The 19961-nt window shown below is 36.6% G+C and overlaps 1 protein-coding gene across 3 annotated transcripts in view; it reads right to left on the bottom strand.

Annotated features, from left to right (window-relative positions):
• The window catches only part of LOC117405378 (protein diaphanous homolog 3-like), a 300571-nt gene that overhangs the window by 143010 nt on the left and 137600 nt on the right, over positions 1 to 19961 (bottom strand). For all 3 annotated transcript variants that reach the window (XM_059030274.1, XM_059030275.1, XM_059030276.1), the window contains exons 10-17: positions 19033 to 19143; positions 18478 to 18596; positions 17332 to 17448; positions 16138 to 16256; positions 15972 to 16036; positions 15016 to 15120; positions 11663 to 12001; positions 10657 to 10771 (exon numbers count right to left, since the gene is read on the bottom strand). In XM_059030274.1, coding sequence (XP_058886257.1) covers positions 10657 to 10771; positions 11663 to 12001; positions 15016 to 15120; positions 15972 to 16036; positions 16138 to 16256; positions 17332 to 17448; positions 18478 to 18596; positions 19033 to 19143 — 1090 coding nt within the window. The remainder of the gene's footprint in view (positions 1 to 10656; positions 10772 to 11662; positions 12002 to 15015; positions 15121 to 15971; positions 16037 to 16137; positions 16257 to 17331; positions 17449 to 18477; positions 18597 to 19032; positions 19144 to 19961) is intronic.

Raw genomic sequence — 19961 nt, 5'->3', positions numbered from 1 at the left:
TATGCATTGTCTTATTTTAGTTTGACAGAATTATTAGCTTGGAAGGCAGTTTTACCTGAGCAAATCTCAACACTGCTAAAACAAAAACTGAAATCTAAAACAACTGTATAGGAATGATTAATTATTTGTCAGGGTATTTATGAATTGCTGGACATTACTTTTTAGGATATTCACAGTTTTAAAAATATTCTTCCATCTTCTGCAATTTACTTTGCATGTGTTACTGAAGTCTAATCATGTGGTGGGAGATCAGTAGATGGATTGGTTTCACTTCTATCCAGCACAGGACTGGTGTCAGTCATGCCTACTGCATGTCATTGTTGGCAATTTGTGTTCTTTGATTGATGGGTTTCAAATATTCAACTTTTGATTTCCACTTTGATGAAGACAACATTTGTTCTGCCTAGCTGACAAAATACATAATAGATTCTGCTTAAAATATACAGACTAAGAGACATAAAAAAAAATGTACAAGTTAGTCAGTGCATGTCAGAACATGTAACTGCTACATAACCAGATTGTTGAACTTGTGTATAATCGAAACGCAAAATCTAAAGCAAAATCTCAACATCTTCCTTTCCTTAAAAAAATCTGTTGATGAATCCAATAAAGAACAAGAACGTTACAAGGTGAACAAGCTCATGCGAACATCCAGAGGAGTTCAATTAATGTCTAGTTCTGTGCTAGAATATTTTTAATTAATTCAGACTCCCTGTGGTGACTTGTCATGTTTAAATAAATAATACCACTATGGAGAGGTTGAATACAGTCGAACATCTCAGCTATTTTGCATACTGTTGACCTAAACTGTCCCACAGAGATGTTTATGCATCCTAATAAAAGATATGGTGTAATTACTGTATGCAAGCTCTCTCCAACTCTTTGAATTGGATTGTAACCTTTAAATGGTGTTAATGCATTCAAAAACAGCTAGCTACAAGCACAGTTTAACATTGCATTTTCTAGTTTTTAACAAAGTAGTCCCCCCCCCTTCCCCTTTGTTCTGTTGGTATACCCTTTCAAAAGTGTTTTAATATACTAGATAACATCACAAGATGCACATTTCTACTTTGTTCCTCAACGCTTTGTATTGTTTTTAATTTTTTTTTTTTTTGGAAAGACCAAAATATTGCTGAGGCAGCATAGTTGACATAACATTTAAAACTTTCACCCCACCAGGGAACAGAGGCTTGACTGATAGAATCTCTTCGGTTTAGACACACCTGTAGGACCATAACAGGTAAAAAGAATTCAGCATCTTTCTCGAAAGAGGCCAGCTACTCTGTCTCTATGACGACCAGAGAGCTAAAGTTGGGCCCCTGTTCTTTTGGGCACTTTCACACCTAGTTCACTTGAAAGCGATTTGAATCGTGGTTCATTTGCAAACAAAATGTTTTTCAGGTTTGCTTCAGTTCGTTTCACACCAGAAAAATTCAAGCAAACTTAAGTTTCTTTTAAAGTTAATTCACTTGGTTAAGTTTACTTGGTTCACTTGCAGCTTCATCCAGACAAGAGGACATTGCACTTTTCCAAACGCCCTCTGCTCTCTTGCTGATTACTAGAGCGGTAGTTCTGTCTGGAAAAAACTTTTTCCCATCATGCCCAACAATGGAGAATACTTTGCGGACTGTGCTGTTGTCCGTGTTTTTTTGGTTTATTTGGTGCTTACCATTTTTGTGTCACGGTTCTAATTAAAAGATATACATTTTTAACAGATTGATAAAGAATTGATTATGATTTCGTAATATCCTATTGATTAGAATTCAATGAATTTATATTAATTTATTTACTGACTCAGATTTACTCAAACCTTTATCCTGCTTGCATATTCATATAATTACATCGGCTAAGTGTTATTAGTTCTTATTGAAAGACAAATTGTAGACAATTCATGTATTCTAGCATTCACATGTAATTGATATTTACAAGCTGAGATATTACCTGACGATAATTGCTTACTGAGATTAATGTGCTGATTTATGCTATTTTTATATTAACCTTCTCTACTTGTGTACCATATTTTAATTTACAAACTTTTGTGTTTTATTGTGCAATTGTTTCTTGGCGATCTTGAACTCATTTGTACCAGAGAGTGCTAACTGAGTTAAACCATGTAACAGGGGGAAACCTGTACTGACTCTTCTGATGTGTTCGAAGTGCTGCAGGAAGAGGGCAGCAGCCCGTCAATATTCACCTGTCAGTCATGGCAGTGACACGGAGAGGTGGGAGAGTGGGTGTACGGGCTTTCCACACGAGGTGTCAGAAGTGGGATTCACTGGCACTGCCCCCTGTAAGCAGTGCACACCAACATGGATGGTACCCAATTCGCGGAGATGATGGATCTCCTGCACAAGACCCTGACAGCTGCAGTGCAAGGGGCTGCTAGACCGGCGGGACCTGACCCCCGGTTGATGAGACCAACCAAAATGACGGCAGAGGATCGACCCGAAGCCTACCTTAAGGTGTTTGAGGCCCTGGCGACCTCTGCCGGGTGGGATGAGGCCCAATGGGCTAGTTACCTCTTGCCCCAGTTAACGGGGGAGGCGCAAGCAGCAGCGAGGACGCTGTCTCCTGACCGGATGATGGACTACCCCACGCTAAAAGCCACCATCCTGAATCGCGTGGGGGCCACACCAGAGGGATATCGGAGGATGTTTCGAGAGGAGCGCTTCTCGCCTGAGGAGCACCCCAGAACCACAGCCCATCGCCTGAACGAGTATGCCATGGGGTGGTTAAACCCAGATGCGACCACGAAAGCCAGGCTGGTGGAAGTCATTGTGGTGGAGCGGTTTCTGGAGTGTTTAGCTCCAGAACCACGACTGTGGGTACAGCGGCAGGCACCCACCACCCTGGATCGAGCGGTCGCATTGGCAGAGCAGTACCAGGCAGCTGAACCGACACCAGCCTGGCAAAAAATGGTGCAGTGATTTGCCTTTGTTCCTAAGTAGTTCCTAATCGTGACATTGTGCTGGATAGTATAACGGATTGGAACACTGATGGATCAATCAGTATGCAGCATTCTAACAATCCGTTTTATAATAAGTATAGTACTACTAAGTAAAATAAATATATCATAAAAATAAACAAAAGAAAAAAAAACATTTTATGTCTGCAATATTTGATGGCGCCTACTGTAAATATTGTATGCATTTTGGTAGAAAAACTGTAAAAAAGAAAATCAGAGAAACTTGACAGGTTATACACATGTTCTTTATAAATCTGGGGTTCAGCAGTTAAACTATTTACAGTAGAACATTAAGAAAATTAAGCAGCAGTAATAGTTAATGAATTTATGTCTGTGATGCAACAAACTAAAACACCTGTACATCAGAAGTGGAATTAAGCTTATAAAGAAAGATTGGAAAAAACAGGCAGAAGCTATTTTTTATATTTGAATAACTCCCAAGTATTGCTTATTATAGTTGTACTCTTAGTATGTTACTTAAATTTACTAGCAAATGTGTTCCAAACTGCACTGAAAGAAACACTTCCTTAAAGTATGGTATCAATGTGTTGAGGTGAGGTCAGGGGCCAGGAAACTTTTTGTGCATCTTGAAGAATTTAGTGAACCCGTCAAGCTACAAGGCTAGACCCGCCCCTGTTAATCACTAATTGATTGATTGTGTTCACTGTTAAATTAAACACAATCCTTTATATTATGTTCTTTAAGTTATATTCTACTTATTTTGTGTGTGTTTTGTGCGACGGGGAGTGGGAAGTATTTTTAAGAAGGACAAGTAGACCATTTTTTGACCATTCAGGATCCTACTTTATTGTAGCAATCATAAAACAGTCTTTATATAATGTGGTTTGTTGTTTTTAATGATAACAGAGTAGGACAGCTATTTTAACATTAACTATATGAAGAAATAATACAGTTATTTTAGTTTAATTTACTCTCTCTCACTACACGTTTGTTTATTGTACAAAATCACTTTATTACACATAATTTGCTTCTCAAGTACCACTAACCAATTCACGACAATGCCAAGGACACAATCACAGCATTGGAGAGACTGCACAACACTGTGCAAGAGCTTTTTGTGTTGTTTAAGCAACATATTTATGAAAAAAAAATTGAAAGGATGGACGACTTGAAATCAGTGAACAACTGTACAGGTGAAGTTTTAATGAACAACTTAAAACAAACATGTACACTACAAGATGATGTAATACTATCAGGGGAAACTTTTAACCTCACTGTTGTGTGCATGATATTTTTAAAATGATTAAATTTTAATGATTAAGTTGTAAACGTTTGAGAAATATATTGGTGCTCCATCAGAGAGCAGCAGTTTAATCGGCATACTGGATAACTACTTCACTACAAAGAGATGGAATAGTAATAAATACATCCACACACAGCTGACCCCTGCAACATCCTGCAGGACACAGAGATCAGGTTGCAATATAAAATATTGTCATATCCAAATGGTGTCTCTTTTCAAGTCAATTGTGATTTACTTCTTTTCATTTTGCTCAATTCCGGATTGCTGGAAGTAGCAGTAAAAATGTTTATATCCTGAAAACCCATTAAGATTTGTCAGAGCAATGTAGAACTACAGTATGTGCGATCATCCATTTCCATTTAATTATACCATTAAAAAGGAAACAACAACAACAACAACAACAACAACAACAACAACAACATCATCATACTCTCTGAAAGATACTTTAAACCAGGGGGCATATTGTAAACCACAGTTCAAGGTCAACTTCAAACACACGTCTATAATACCATGTAGGAATCTAATAATCCTATCAAATTTCCACAGTTCTGAACCTTGTACCAAGTGCTGATCAGATTGCCTAGTGCCAATTCAGTCTATATAAATAATAGACATACTAGGAACAATAAGGTGTGTATAATTAATATATACAGGTAGTGGACAAAAAAATGGAAACACCAAAGTAAAGTCACTTAATAGGGCGTTGGGCCACTATGGTATCCCGCTCTGTGGAGTTCTTGGAGGATCGTTTTTGATGAAAGTGGCTGCTAGCACCCCAGGTTGAAATTTGCAGTCAATTGATCTGCAGTTGCTCGCCTGTTTTGCCTTGCACTTTGAATTAATGCACGGATATCACGATCCTGGAGTATGCGCTTCCGCCCACTGTTGCCCTTTGCTGATGATGTCTTTCGCTCAGAGTTCCATGTCGACATCACCTTAGACACCGTTGCTCGTGAAACATCAGCAGATTGAGCTGTCTTGGTCACTGAAGCTCCTGCCAAATGCGCCCCCACAATCACTCCTCTTTCAAAGTCACCGAGGTCTCCTCTTGCAGCCCTGCTAGCCATAATTATAGGCAACCAGGCCTGTTCAGCATTTTTATACATGACCCTAAGCATGCTGGGATGTTATTTGCTTAATTAACACATGAGCCACACCTGTGTGGAAGCCCTTGCTTTCAATATACTTGGTGTCCCTCATTTACCCCGGTGTTTCCATTTTTTTGTCCTCTACCTGTATTTTTGTATTAACACACCAGGCTTTTATCAGCATCTAGTTAGTTTGTGTCCTGCACCGACTGCTTCCTGACTTCCCCTGGTAAGAGGGGCAGAGAAGTGTGTGCAGAAAAAAGAAAAAAAAAACTCCCTCTTTGTGCCTCTTTCTGTCTCAGCTGATGTGAGGCTGTGATGTGTGATGTAACAAAATAATCATACCGAAAGTAGCATCGTCTGTTATACAGAATATTCTTCTAATTAGTGGAATTTCGACTCCTATTGCATACGTATATATTTATACATCAGTGAATAAATACACTATCTGGAACTGAAAACTTATCAATTAATTTCAACCTGACAAATTCTGTGGTGTCGCCAAAAGAAATATAGTCATGTATAATAATTTGCACGCATGTGTGTTTATATATAGAGTTTTTCACATGGTTTAAATTACATTAAAACACTGAATGCTCATACTTACAGATTGATTACATATTGATATAAAACATGGATTTGTCAAAAAGTGTTCTATAATACACCAGCAAGCCAGCACAACAAAATGAAAAAACAAAGCAATGGCTATGATCTTTCTAATAACTACTATATATATATTTTTTATAACATAATTATTATAATAAACAATGATATGTATATAATTATTTTTTTAAAGAAACTGATAAGAAAATACAGTATAATTTAAGTATGCATTCAGGAGAGTAGCAAACTGACTACATTGTGATTTAGCAGTTGGTTAACACAATTTACCAGAAAATGCTGGAATTTAAGGATAATTCTGTGTAAATAAATATAAAACTATAAAAGAATGGCAACACTATTAATCCAGAAATAGGACAACAGTTTTTTTGTTTGTTTGTTTTGTTTATGAGATGGATGCAGTAATCAAATATGCGATTAAAACCAAGTTTAAATAAGATTACAATTTTTTAAAAATCGCGATTATTATTATTTTTTAATCGCTTCACAGCCCTAATATATATATGAAAAGATGCTTTAACAGCTCCCAGATTCTGATACCATCAATAGCTTGTTCTTAAGTACAGAATGCTGACACTAAGTTTGATCATATTAATTGATTAGATGTATGTAAACCTAACTGTGACATACAGTATTTGCGGCCAATAAGTTGTGTTAAAGAATGCATACTTCAAGTTTCATTATAAATTAGATAAGCAGTTCTTTAGCTACATGTAATAAATTGAAGTGTAACCCACACAGTTGGACAGACACCATACACATTCAATAACGTTCTTATTGTTTAAGTTTCGTCCTAACCAGACAATAAGTTTTTTAAAAATATGTAAACGTGTCACACGGACAGCTGAACAGTCTCCATATATCCCAGATTATGATCCGCTCAATAATTTGTAGGTTAGATTCTGCTCAAGGAAGTTCCATAAAATTGAAAATTATAAAAAGTTACAAGCCTTAATGTTTTAAGAATTATTAGCAATTATAAAAGTGGTGGCAGCCAATTTGCAAATGCATACAAGCTCCCAGAGATGCTGGGAAAAAATAGGATGCAATTAGGCAAAATGTCTCTCCTAGTGAAGAAAAGGAATTAACAGGTAGAGCCTTGTGTTAATGTTTAGAATTGCATGCCATCCTCACAAGGATTGGTGAGTGTATGTCTGCGTGATTGTACAGGGACTAGCAGGAGAAAAGGTTAATATGTAAACAAAACAAAACAAAAAAAACCCACACCATATCATCTTTGCTACGGTACTTGTCCTTCATTGTCCTTTCACTGTTTATTGGAAAAGTGATTAAAATGAACACGCTCCAGCAATGTCACCAAGCTATTAAGGCAAATTAGGTCAGGGGAAAAATGACAGTCACTTTTTAGAAATAAAGTGCATGGCGTACATGGCTAATGGATTTGGTATTTCGTTGAAACTACCGTCTGTTCTTTTTAGATTAACTGTGGTTTAAATTATGGAAGCAGATGCTAACTTCTTTTAACATGTGAAAGGGTACTCAAGGCAACAGTACACTTTACATGCATTATTACAAGCTTAAACAGTGTGTGTGGATTCTAAACAGATATAGCATTTATTAACAGATCATAATTGTTTTGTTTGGTCAAGAAGTGTTATCATACATTTCATATACTGAAACTGAATGGCAGCTGTAGATCTAATTACAAATGTTATAGCTGGATATATATTACTATCAAACTTCATCCCACAAAGAGTAAAAGGGTAAACATGAAGGCTTGTCCGACTACCTTAACCATTATTTTTGTTTGTTTTGTTTTTTTCTAACACTAAATGAAATACAGTTTTGGCTTTGAGCCGAAACATTCCTGTAGGACCTGTATAGATTAAAAAAAAAAAAAAAAAAAAAAAAAACCAAGACAAAAAAACACAGTTTCTAATAATCAAGCGCACAAAGCAATTAAAAAATAACCATGCACAAATAATGTCTGAGATTTCAAATCTTGAGCTTCAAGTGAGTAGAACAAGCTGTGCAGTACAGTAGTTGCTCTGTGCATCGATTGAATAAATTGCAAGCACTTTTCGTTTTGGATCTGACAATACAGACTCTCAGTCCAATTGACTACGCTTTCATGTTAAGCTACAATCCATTTCTTTATTTCTTTACTTACAATATACTTCCGCTTTAAAGGTTAATGTGTGTTTTATGAATTTAAAATGACATTACAGTGGACTTACGCAGCACCCTTTTTTCAGGCAAACCCTTTACTTTGTATTTCACCATTTAATAAATGTTAACTGCATTTATTGATTCTTTAACGTAACTATGTTAAAAAATATTACAGTAATATTGTTTGCTATTTCACCTGTCTTGAGTCAAGGCCCCTCCCCACTTTTGCCTTAACATCAACTCTAACCCCCAGGGCAGAATCCGGTATATGTATGTATGTGTATATACAGTGCTCCCTCGCTATAAGGTTCTCGATTATAAATATGCCTCGGATATAACTCTCCTACAGCGTGTCCCCCAATTCCCTACACGAGTGCTTCATGCAATATTTCTACAGTAAATACAGTACATGTTGTTCAAACTGTAAACAACTTCAGTCTAACTTCTGTTTCTGTCTCTCCCTTTTGATACAGTATCTGAACTGAAGAAAAGCTGCACTGGCACTTTATAATTAATACTATATATACACACATTTTTATATATATATTTTATATATACCCAGCTACCTCCAGACCCTCATCTCTCCCTACACCCCCACTCGACCTCTCCGCTCCGCCTGCACTAGAAGACTGGCTCTACCTCCGCTATGCTCCCCTATCTCCAGAGCCCGCTCCTTCTCCACCCTTGCTCTGCAGTGGTGGAATGACCTTCCTACAGATGTCAGGACTGCCCAGTCCCTGACCACATTCTGGCACCCCCTTAAGACTCACCTCTTCAAACAGCACCTGTAGAACTCCTCTATTTGTATCCTGGGACACTATCACCCTTCATTTAAATGTGCTTTATTTTGCTCTTATCTGCCCCCTATTTTACTGCATTTAATCCTGTACTTCAGAATACTGTAATCTGCCAAGTGTTTAACCTGTAGTACTTTGTATTTAATCACATCCTGATGTAACTATCACTATTTAATCATATCCTGATGTAACTATCACTATTATCTGCTGTATTATTGAATTGTGGTTTGTCACACTTGTACTTTGCTTGAACAAAAGTTATTGTATTTCTTGCTCTTATTGTATTACTTGTATTGTAACACTTGAAATGTATTTGCTTACGATTGTAAGTCGCCCTGGATAAGGGCGTCTGCTAAGAAATAAATAATAATAATAATAATATATATACATATACAGTACTGTGCAAAATGCTGTAAAGTAAGAATGCTTTCAAAAATAGACATGTTAATAGTTTATATTTATCAATTAACAAAATGCAAAGTGAGTGAACAGAAGAAAAATCTACATCAAATCAATATTTGGTGTGACCACCCTTTGCCTTCAAAACAGCATCAATTCTTCTTACTTTACAGCATTTTTTCACACCTGCCTAAAACTTTTGCACAGTACTGTATATATATATATATATATATATATGTATGTGTGTGTGTATATATATATATATATATATATATATATATATATATATATATATATATCACACACACAGTAGGTGGAGCCATCTATTTTTTTTTTCTTTTTTTTTTTTAAATTTAGTCGTTGCCAATTAGTTTTTTTTTATTATTTTCTCCCCAATTTGAAATGCCCAATTATTTTTTAGGCTCAGCTCACCGCTACCACCTCTGCGCTGACTCGAGAGGGGGGAAGAAGAACACACGCGGTCCTCCGAAGCGTGTGCCGTCAACCGCCCGCTTCTTTACACTCTGCAGACTCACCGTGCAGCTGCCTCAGAGCTACAGCGTCGGAGGAAAATGCAGCTCTAGGCAGCTTACAGGCAAGCCCGCAGGCGCCCGGCCAGACTACAGGGGTCGCTGGTGCGCGGTGAGCCGAGGACACCCTGGCCGACCTAACCCTCCCTCCCCCCGGGGGGTGCTCGGCCAATTGAGCGCCGCCCCCTGGAGCTCCCATCCACGGTCGGCTGTGGAATAGCCTGGACTCGAACTGGCGACGTCCAGGCTCTAGAGCGCATCCTGCACTCTAGCGAGTGCTTTTACTGGATGCGCCACTCGGGAGCCCCAGTGGTGCCATCTAGTGAATACTTCCATAAACAATGCAGCATAAATGCAAGCGTCCATAGAAGGCAATTACGAGAAGTCTTCTGTTTCTTGTAAAAACTACTGCTGGAATAATCTGGTTATTAATGCAAATCTGTGTTTTTTCCACACACCATAAACACCTGTCAGAAGAGAATGTTACTGGCTAATGGACAGCTGCTGAACAGGAGTGCACTATTTTGACTACTGAAAACTGGGGATCAGAAACATACAGTGATTTAAGTTACCATACCAGTTTGAATAACGAAATGAACATCATGCTTCATTCATTGGAATAAAATGGGCTTTTAAATAACACTTGATCAACATGTACTGTATTGTTGTCCTCTAAAATTAAAAATGTCAAATGTACATTTGAAGACCAACTATAATTAAAGCTATGCAATGCACAGCATGAGCAACTGTTCTGAAAGCTTTCATAATGCAAATACTCACAGTATATCAATAGCACAAGTTTTCTTGTTATGATGATGTACTCTTGTAAAGAACCATGTTTAATAAAAATAAAGAACCCTACCGAGTTTCTTAGACCCAAATGTAAGTGCTAGCTTAGCCAGCAGGTCAGGGTTCTCATATCTGTCTTCATTTGCCATTATCCAGAAGCAGGTTTCAGACATCTCGCAGGGTCTGATCTGCAAAAAAAAAAAAAGAAAAGCTATTTCTGATCGAGTCCTAACGTTTCAACCTGCGTTTCTGGATCATGTGTTGCTTTCAGTTTTAAAATGATTGCATTAAAAAGTAGCTTTGCGGGTGGCACTTGATTTTTAAACTTAAAATACAGACTCAACAAACACACCGATTTTAAAATAAAATTGATTTTGAATATATGTTTCTGTTTACTTTACTAGTTTGTTTACAGGCACCAGTTTGAGCTATAGTGGTAACAGCCCTGTCACCTCCATTTTATTATAAAAACTAGTTTAAAACTATCATGCGAAAACTGTATCATATCCCTTGTGCATTTTAGTGTATACAACTTCTACTTGTATACCGAGTAATACAATGTTGTATTGATTCATGTTCAAGGAAATTCAACAAAACAATTTTTTTATTATTATTATTATGATTATTATTATTATTATTATTATTATGATTATTATGATTATTATTATCTACACCTGTTTTTAGTACACCGAAAAACTACAGAAAATGATACATGCCTCACCAATAAATCCTGTAGCTGCTGACACATTGTCATTGCTAATTATTTTGTGTTCACAACAAAGCTAAAATCAGACGCAAATCATAATTCATATCAGGAGATAATAATAAAACAATGTACAAATAGTACAGTAAAAACAGATATGTTTTAACTGCATCCCACGTCTTCTCAATCACAACACTAAGTCACCTTATAATAAATCCAAATTAGTCATACATAATATCCAGAATCTCTGAAATGCTCATCTAAAACTTACAAAAAATTCATACAAATACCAATAGTTTACAGAACAAGAACGCTGTTTTTTTGAGGCCTGCTATCTGATTATTGATTACTGTCTTAGGGAGTCATCATGTTATACCTTAGACCAGTTGAGCCTCTTCATGGAGATTTCAGGCTTGAATTCCTTTTTAGGCCGCATTCCAAAAGGCAGTGTTTTGGGGGGCGGAGAGAAGTTTGCCCCCCCAAACCCGAGTGGAGGTGGAGCAGGGGCCCCGAAGGGTGGAGGCGCTCCACATGCATGAAGAAATGGAGCAGGGGGTGGTGGTCCGCATCCTGGGAGAGGGGGAGGGGGAGGGGGAGGGGGAGGGGGCAGGGCACCTCCCCCAGGTGCAGAGGGGGGTGGAGGTGGCGGGGACGAGTTAAAAACACTTCCTTGAAGTGATCGAAGAGTTGGAACTCCAACTGGCACTGCTCCAAACTGCAAAAAAAAAAAAACCAAAAAAAACAGGATTGTCACTCTGACATTACAAATTAGATTGCTTTACTGTGTATTCTGGTACTATTTGTTTTCAGTCAGTATATGAAGCAATTATATAGATTATATTTTTATATGTTTAAAAATATTCATTTTTGTATTGCAACATATTTTAAGTTTCATGACAGTTGGTGTCATTTTATTGTAATTTAAGAGAAAAATATACTTAAGGTCTTAACAACTTTGTAATATTTTACAATGATAACAGGTGTTATGACACCTGATATTACCAAATAAACAAAACAGAACACAATAAGGACCATTATAAGTGCTTATATACAATCTACAAGCATGTTATTAATTATGCATGATGCAAATGGAACTATGGAATAGGTGTGCATTGTTTGGTGTGCATTGGGTATTTACATCGACTAAGATAATAAAATAATATTACAGAAACATTACAATGTTACAACTAATTGTGGCCACCTTGATTCACTAAACAAGATGTGCAACAAAATTACAGAGAATAAGGAAGAATATCACTCTCAGTAAGATGGATGTTTCAATTTGTCCTTGTAAGCCAATGATTTTTTGATAAGGTGTTTAAATCAAGCCAAAATTACAGTACCCTGCCCTACCCCTTCCAGGAGCACCATGTTTTCAACAAAACTAATTATAGAATATAATCTTAGAAGAAAAAAAAAAATAAGTATGCATAGTCATTAATAGGAAAACAGACTAACATTTTCTGGGTCAAAAGGGAAACTTCCACCAGAAATAGCATGTTTTCTCCACACAGTATTTGTTGTAGTGCAGTACATGGTCCTGCTTTTGTTTAACTGACAAGAGTTTTTTCATTGCTGATGAACAGAAGAACCTTTCTTCAATGTACATCTGCTGCGGAAAGATACTTGGAAAGCAGTGATGATAAATAGCTGCTAGAGAGCTACAGAGATCTGAGGCTTGAAACAGCCTGAGACTGATCAGCAGGAACACAGTGATGCTGATGTGCCGACAGCACTGAGAACCTATAGGTCATGCATGGCAAAGACAGCTAGAGTTATGGCAATGCCAGGTCTGCAATAATAATTCATCCATACTTTAACCTTGAACTGCCAATGCGCACACATCAAGCGATTAATCCAATGCAACAGCAGCTCTTTTGTATACTAAAGAGTGACTTCCTGCTTCTGCTTACTCCAGCAGTAATTCCATTGCCAAGCATTAGTTAGTGGCATAAATGGTCCTGATCAATGTTCCCTATGGATGAAGATGGTACCCTGCAACACCTGAACACTAGGTTTTAGAGATGCCCCTGCATTCAAATCATTTTGATGGTGTTGCATTGGAGTATTATGCAAAGCAGATACAGTGAAGTTTATTATGTTAATTTAATGAAACAGCCTTAAGGCCCAGATAGTTATAGATCATCTTCCTTGCCAATGTACATTTGAATACATTCTTCAGTATGCATAATAGACCTGGCACTGCAGTACTGTAGCTGTCACTTGTTATTTTTAATTAGGTGTGTTTGTGTGCATTACTTTTATTTTTGTGACATAGTTTTATAATGACTTAATTTGTATTTCTTTTTTTTGGAAAAATGGAAATCAAATTCTGTAACCAAGGCAACACATCTCCTCAAATTGTGTATTACAGAGCAAACCACTTATTGATCTGTGCAACAGTTTTCAGATTGAAGAGTTACAAAAGTTCAGCCATGGTCTCTTTGCTGCTACTACCTCTTGAGGTATAAAACATACATTGCATTTACCAGATACTATTATTATTATTATTATTATTATTATTATTATTATTATTATTATTATTATTATTATTATTATTATTAGTATTATTATTTATTTCTTAGCAGACACCCTTATCCAGGGCGACTTACAAGTGTTACAAGATATCACATTATTTCACATTATACATATATCATATTTTTTACATACAATTACCCATTTATACAGTTGGGTTTTTACTGGAGCAATCTAGGTAAAGTACCTTGCTCAAGGGTACAGCAGCAGTGTCCCCCACCTGGGATTGAACCCACAACCTTCCGGTCAAGAGTCCAGAGTCCTAACCACTACTCCACACTGCTGCCCCTAGCTTGTTGCTAGTTGTTTCTAAGCATTTACACAAAACTGTAACTATTACCCATGCCCCCCATATACATATGATAAACAGCTGAATTGGTGTTACAGTTGTGCTGGATGTGATGTGCAAAACATCTACCAGTAATAATGTAATGCTGTTTTGTATCTTAGCGAATCAGTAAAGACGTTGCTATAATTCATCTGTACAATAGAGGGAAGCACAAAAGCAAGACCTTATTACTTTCAAAGATGTAAATCCTATTTGTGTAGTGTAGTGAGCCAATGAGCCTGGAAGCAATTTCAGAACGCAATTGTTAACACAGTAGTAACTCCTTGCTTCGGCATGCTAAAGGTGTCACAGCAATATGTAGCCATTGCGTCTTCAAAATCCAAGCTTATACTCCATTTGAGCATGCTTTGAATCTGTTTACTTTTCTAAATTGAAAAATTATCAGAGAAAAAGTTCTTATTGAGGTTTGAGTTATCTTTCACTGCAGAATAGCCTGTGCCTGGGGTTAGGTTGAATACATTGCTTAAAGGAACAATTTCCTGTTTGGGGATAAGGATCAGTGATTAAATCCAAACTGAGGAGCAGCAGAGTCTGTAGCCTTTATGTTCGACACTGAGAGCAACACCTGGTTTTAAAAATAAGCAATCTGTTTAATTAACACAATCCTAGAGCAAAGGCAGAGATGCATTTGGAACAACCAAGGCAAATTAAGTATTATAAAAACCAAGCATTTAGCAGACTTTAAACCTATGGCAAGAAACAAAAATAGCAACATGTTCAATGAAATAAACAATACAGTATATAAAAGGTAAAGGCCATGTTAAGACTTCAAGGTATATAGGCAAATAGGTTTCATCAACAGATATTTCGGAATTCAATAAACTCATTTAAACACGTTCTGCTACCTGGGATCTAAAAGCCTGCAATTCTGCTTCAAGTTCATTGATTTTTTCTTCCCTTTTCAGTAGTTCAGCTTGGGTCTCTTGTCGAGCCATAAATTCTTCATCAAACTGAAAGACAAAAGTAAATCATTGCTTTAGTCTCAAGGACATAACACTATAAACAATTACTGTATACAGAAAGTTGTTTCACAGTTTGTTACCTCTAGTATAACCATCCTTTTTGAAGAAGGCTATGTACCAGCCACATTTTTTATATATATATATATATATATATATATATATATATATATATATATATATATATATATATATATATATATATATATATATATATATATATATATATTATATATATATATATATATATAATGCTTTGTCAGTGTACCATTGTGTTAAACTAATATTTTACTGAAATAATCATTCATTAAATAATAATTGGGTCACATGTGTCAGTGGTGGTGGATGCTTGACAGCTCATTGAATTTTGCAACATCAATGCAGCAGTTCCAGAGTCGTGAGTGGGAGCATCAGTGTCACAGGTATGAGCGAGAGCTACACATTGTTACATTGTAAAACATGTTTTATACTGGATTCTTTTTTTTTTTTTTTTAGACAATTTCTTATAAAAATAAAGATTTTAAATATACAAGACAGCTTTTCATGTGTTGAGTGAAGTGCAGGTACTGGATAGTGAAAGGAAAGCTTTTATTAGTAGAATACATGTAGCCTTAAGTGAGGGAGGCCCACCACACAATCTAATCTAACTACAGTAATGGACCCTCTTTAGAGTTAAAAAGTAGAATAAGAAAATCAATTAAGTCATCTTTTAATCTGAGAATACAGTTAATTGGAATCTTCTTTTCATTAACAACAAGTTAAATAGCATCTTAAATGATTCTTAAGAAAACTACCTATATAAAAAAAAGCGCTGCACTTGAGAAAACAGCAACCGTACTTGCCTTCTGTTCCAGTTCTGAAACTCTCTGTTCATACTCTTCTGTTCTTGCTTTATTGACACAGACATCTGCAGATACAGGATAAAGACAAAGCTGTGCGTTATCTTTATCAGTTCTTATTTAAATTCTTCATTTACTGAAAAGACAGAAACAGAACAACACAACTCACCTATCAGGTGACTGAAATCTACATCTAAGCGCTTGCGATATGTAAAATCTGGGTCTGTACCACTGCGATGCAACAGTATCTGTGAGACACATTCTTCTATAATCTTGAAATATTGTGGCCTAAAACAGATGAAAAAAACAGATCATTTAAAAGTTAAACAATCCACACTGCTTTATTTTGCTTCCATGATCAATATTCAGGGACCGAACTAGCCTGCAGATTTTATTAAAATATGAGTACTAGGCAATACTGCATGTAAAGTTAAGTATATTACAATTGCAGTAGCCTTTCATCGTGAGCAGAATATAAGCCTTGGGTGTAGATTAAAGCAACACTTAATTTTTAACACTACAGTTAAAATCTAAATTATACTGAACAGGTCCTCTTTGAAATGTACCGGGGGGGGGGGGGGGGGGGGGGGGTGAATTGGTTAATTAATCTAATGTGTCAATTGTTCTTGTTCAAACCTAACTAGACTGTGTTCGATTAAATAACCTTTAATAATTAAAATTGGATTACGTGTTATGAAATGGTTTTCATGTACAACACCTTCGATCACATTTTTTGAAGCATACATACATAGAAAACTTACTGTGGTACAATTATACAGTGACTGACGGGATATACAGGTGTTGAGTGAAGCTCCACTCATGAGTATTTCCTATAATTAAGTTGCATCACTGCAAATCTCTCTTAGCAGTAATGCGAGTGGATTCAGGAGCTAGTGGCATTCTGACAAATCTTTCAGCACAATAAAGTTACTTTTTTTTTTATACAAAATGAACAGTGTAATAATAATAAAATCTCTGAACACTAGCGTTTTATTTTGCCTTTAAACCAATTTAATTTAACTCCACCACTGACTATCAGCAAGCATTGCACTCTTTGAGGCACAGACTCAATATAGTTTTGAACATTGGTTCATGTTTTGCCTTTTCTCCATTTGAAATTGTTAGTATTTTTTTTCTCTTCTCTTTTAGAATATCTTGTCGAGGATTTGGGGCAACCCATAGCTTTTTTCAAGCCCACAAGACTTTTGCCTGCATGTTAAGAGGTGTTACATCAGAAAATATAGGTCTTTACTTTGTCAGTATAGACAGATTATCAATAGGCATTAGAAACGTTGGTTAAACACAATAGAAATTATTATTAAACTATCAGAATAACATGATATTGTGACGGTGATACCCTTACCTTACAAAATAGTCGTTCCTGATTAGCATCAGATGCTGAAGAATGGAGAGAAAATAACCTTCTGCATCCGTATCCTTTACCATGTTCAGCACCATGTGGTAGACATCATTGACATCAGTAAGCCAGAGTTAAGGAAAGGCGCTGTCATGTGCGGCTAGTAACATTATTAAACACATTATTTGGGTGTCCCCATGGTTTACCTTGTAAGAAGCTTTGCTATTTTAAGTGCAGGGGGAACCAAAGTGAATGGGGTTTGAATCACACACATTCCAACTTGCCAGTCTTGGCGAGGGTCCCAGAGCGAGTACTGCATTGGCCTTTGTGCTCCCGTAGGGTTAAGGAGGAAGTTAGCAGTGGCTAGTTCACCTCACTGTACCTGACCTCAGTGACCACTGCTCCTCAAGTGCGAATGATTCTTGATGGAAAATTAGATCAATTATGAATACCAAATACTTAAAGAACCTGGATAAACTCTCAAAACTAACAAATTTAGCAATATCAATAAACATAAACAGAGATTATGTGACTTGAAATACAGCTAATCTATTTTTTTCTGTTCATTGAATTTAGAATTCAAATTATTCCACTGGTGTTGCTGTTAAGTTGGTCTAACATTACAAATGAGACTGTCATCGGCAGTATACAATGATGTTATATATTGCCCCCCGACCCCCCTTAAAAAAATAATTGTGTTTGTAATCCCAAATAATAATAATAATAATAATAATAATAATAATAATAATAACAGAGGTAGCCTTTCAACTCTGGAATCCTGGGTTTAGAATGTCATGGACACAAAGAACATGAGATCTCAATAATCCACAGTGAACAGCAGTCACAGAAGCAGTACAGGGCAGGCTTCAGGCTTGTTCACGGGGCAAATGTGGGGGAGCTACTTGAATAGATTTACCTACAAAGTACTTTTTATGAGTAACAACAATGCACAGCAACATTTAATAATATTATATCATTAGTTTTATAGTGCTATATTATGCATTCTTTGTATGCAAGATGTGCAATGCTGAAGTAATACGTGTATCACAAGAGGAATTGTTTGAGGTACGAGTTCCATGCATATATAATGAAGATCATTTGATAACCCACACGCACAGAGTGCTCAACTAGATCTACTGCTTAAAAGGGTATTCAAATTCACATCTAATATCCTCTAGACGATGAGCGAACTCAATCATATCTTCTTCTTTGTGTTCTTCAAACACTTTGAGCTGGATGTCCAGTGCATCACTTTTAATGATATTCAGATGCTGCAAAGGAATTTAAAAAAAAAAATATGGGTGAGGTTTTATTTTAAACAGTTCTTGTCCTTACAATTTACACATCAGTAGATCCTCTATTCTGCTAGTTATGCTGTTTTCCCCATTTCACTCAACCCAGATGGATGACTGCCATATTAAATTATAAAAAAGGGACATAAATCTTGCATCATTTTAAATGTGTCCCATCCTACATCCTGTTAGCCTGCAAAGAAAGGGGAATACAATGCACTTTGTTACACACACACACAAAAAAAACCTGAGATAATAATACAAAAACGTAATGATTTCTGGTTATAGGTATTGATTCGTACATGCAACCTCTCATACAGGTTAACACATTATTCTGAAAGGCATTTTATAATGTTTCACTCAAGTGGACAACTGATTTAAATATTAATATAGAGTCAGTCTACAGGGCACTTACTGGCAATATCGCTTTCAGTCCACAGCGCATAAATTCGTTTCTGATGTGAAGCCTGAAGTCCAAATCATCAGGAGATGTAACAAGAGCATTGATGAGCTGCATACAAGCCACCTACAGCAGAACACATTCAGAAAATTGAAGTTCAATGTTAAAAGGACACAAATGTAGCAGTATTGGGATTTTTCACTTTTATTACCAAGTCTATTTACATTTTTAAATCAAGCAAGCCCTACTATTTTCAATATGTCCTATTTCTTACAAGGCTGAGTGTATACATTCTATAACCCCCACATTGCTGCAAGCGTAATCACTTCATGTCAAGTGTTGCCAGCTTTACAGTTAAATAAATCTGTTGCAAAGTAAACACAAATACCAAGCTAGAAAAAGTATCCCTTAAATTTGCAGATTGCTGCACTTATATACTGCAGTCAATATTTAAAACCACTCAACTACAAACCCAAAGCATTTGATATCAACCTTCTCCAGCTGCCAGTTGTCATATCTTGTTAGATCACAAACACAAAAGAAATGAGAGGAATAATCCATGTTATCAAACGCCAAAATGTACAGTTCAGTCCCACATAAATGCGTATGCCCATGTCCCTTATAGTATTATAGTTGTCAATATGCTGTAGTCGTCGCTGGAAGCAAGTTGGGCCACCCCTTGCAGCATCAACAGCTTGACCAAGTCTGGGTATGGAGCCTGCAAGAAGCTGGAACGTCTCCCGAGTTATCTGGGACTGTATCTTTAAATTCAAATGCCGAGTTTGGGTTACCAGCAACTAGGATAGTACATTTCATAGGAGATTGCGATATGACAATGGGACAAACCAAGGGAGATGTGTGAACACCCTTTCAAACTACTTCAGAAAACGGTGAGGCCACCAGATCTACAGTGCCAGAGAACAACACAGATCTGATGGCTCCAC

This window comes from Acipenser ruthenus, chromosome 9 (assembly GCF_902713425.1).
Source record: "Acipenser ruthenus chromosome 9, fAciRut3.2 maternal haplotype, whole genome shotgun sequence".
NCBI classification, from domain to species: Eukaryota; Metazoa; Chordata; class Actinopteri; order Acipenseriformes; family Acipenseridae; genus Acipenser; species Acipenser ruthenus.
Note: the sequence above shows the minus strand (reverse complement) of the source record. Positions and strands in the feature narration are given on the sequence as shown.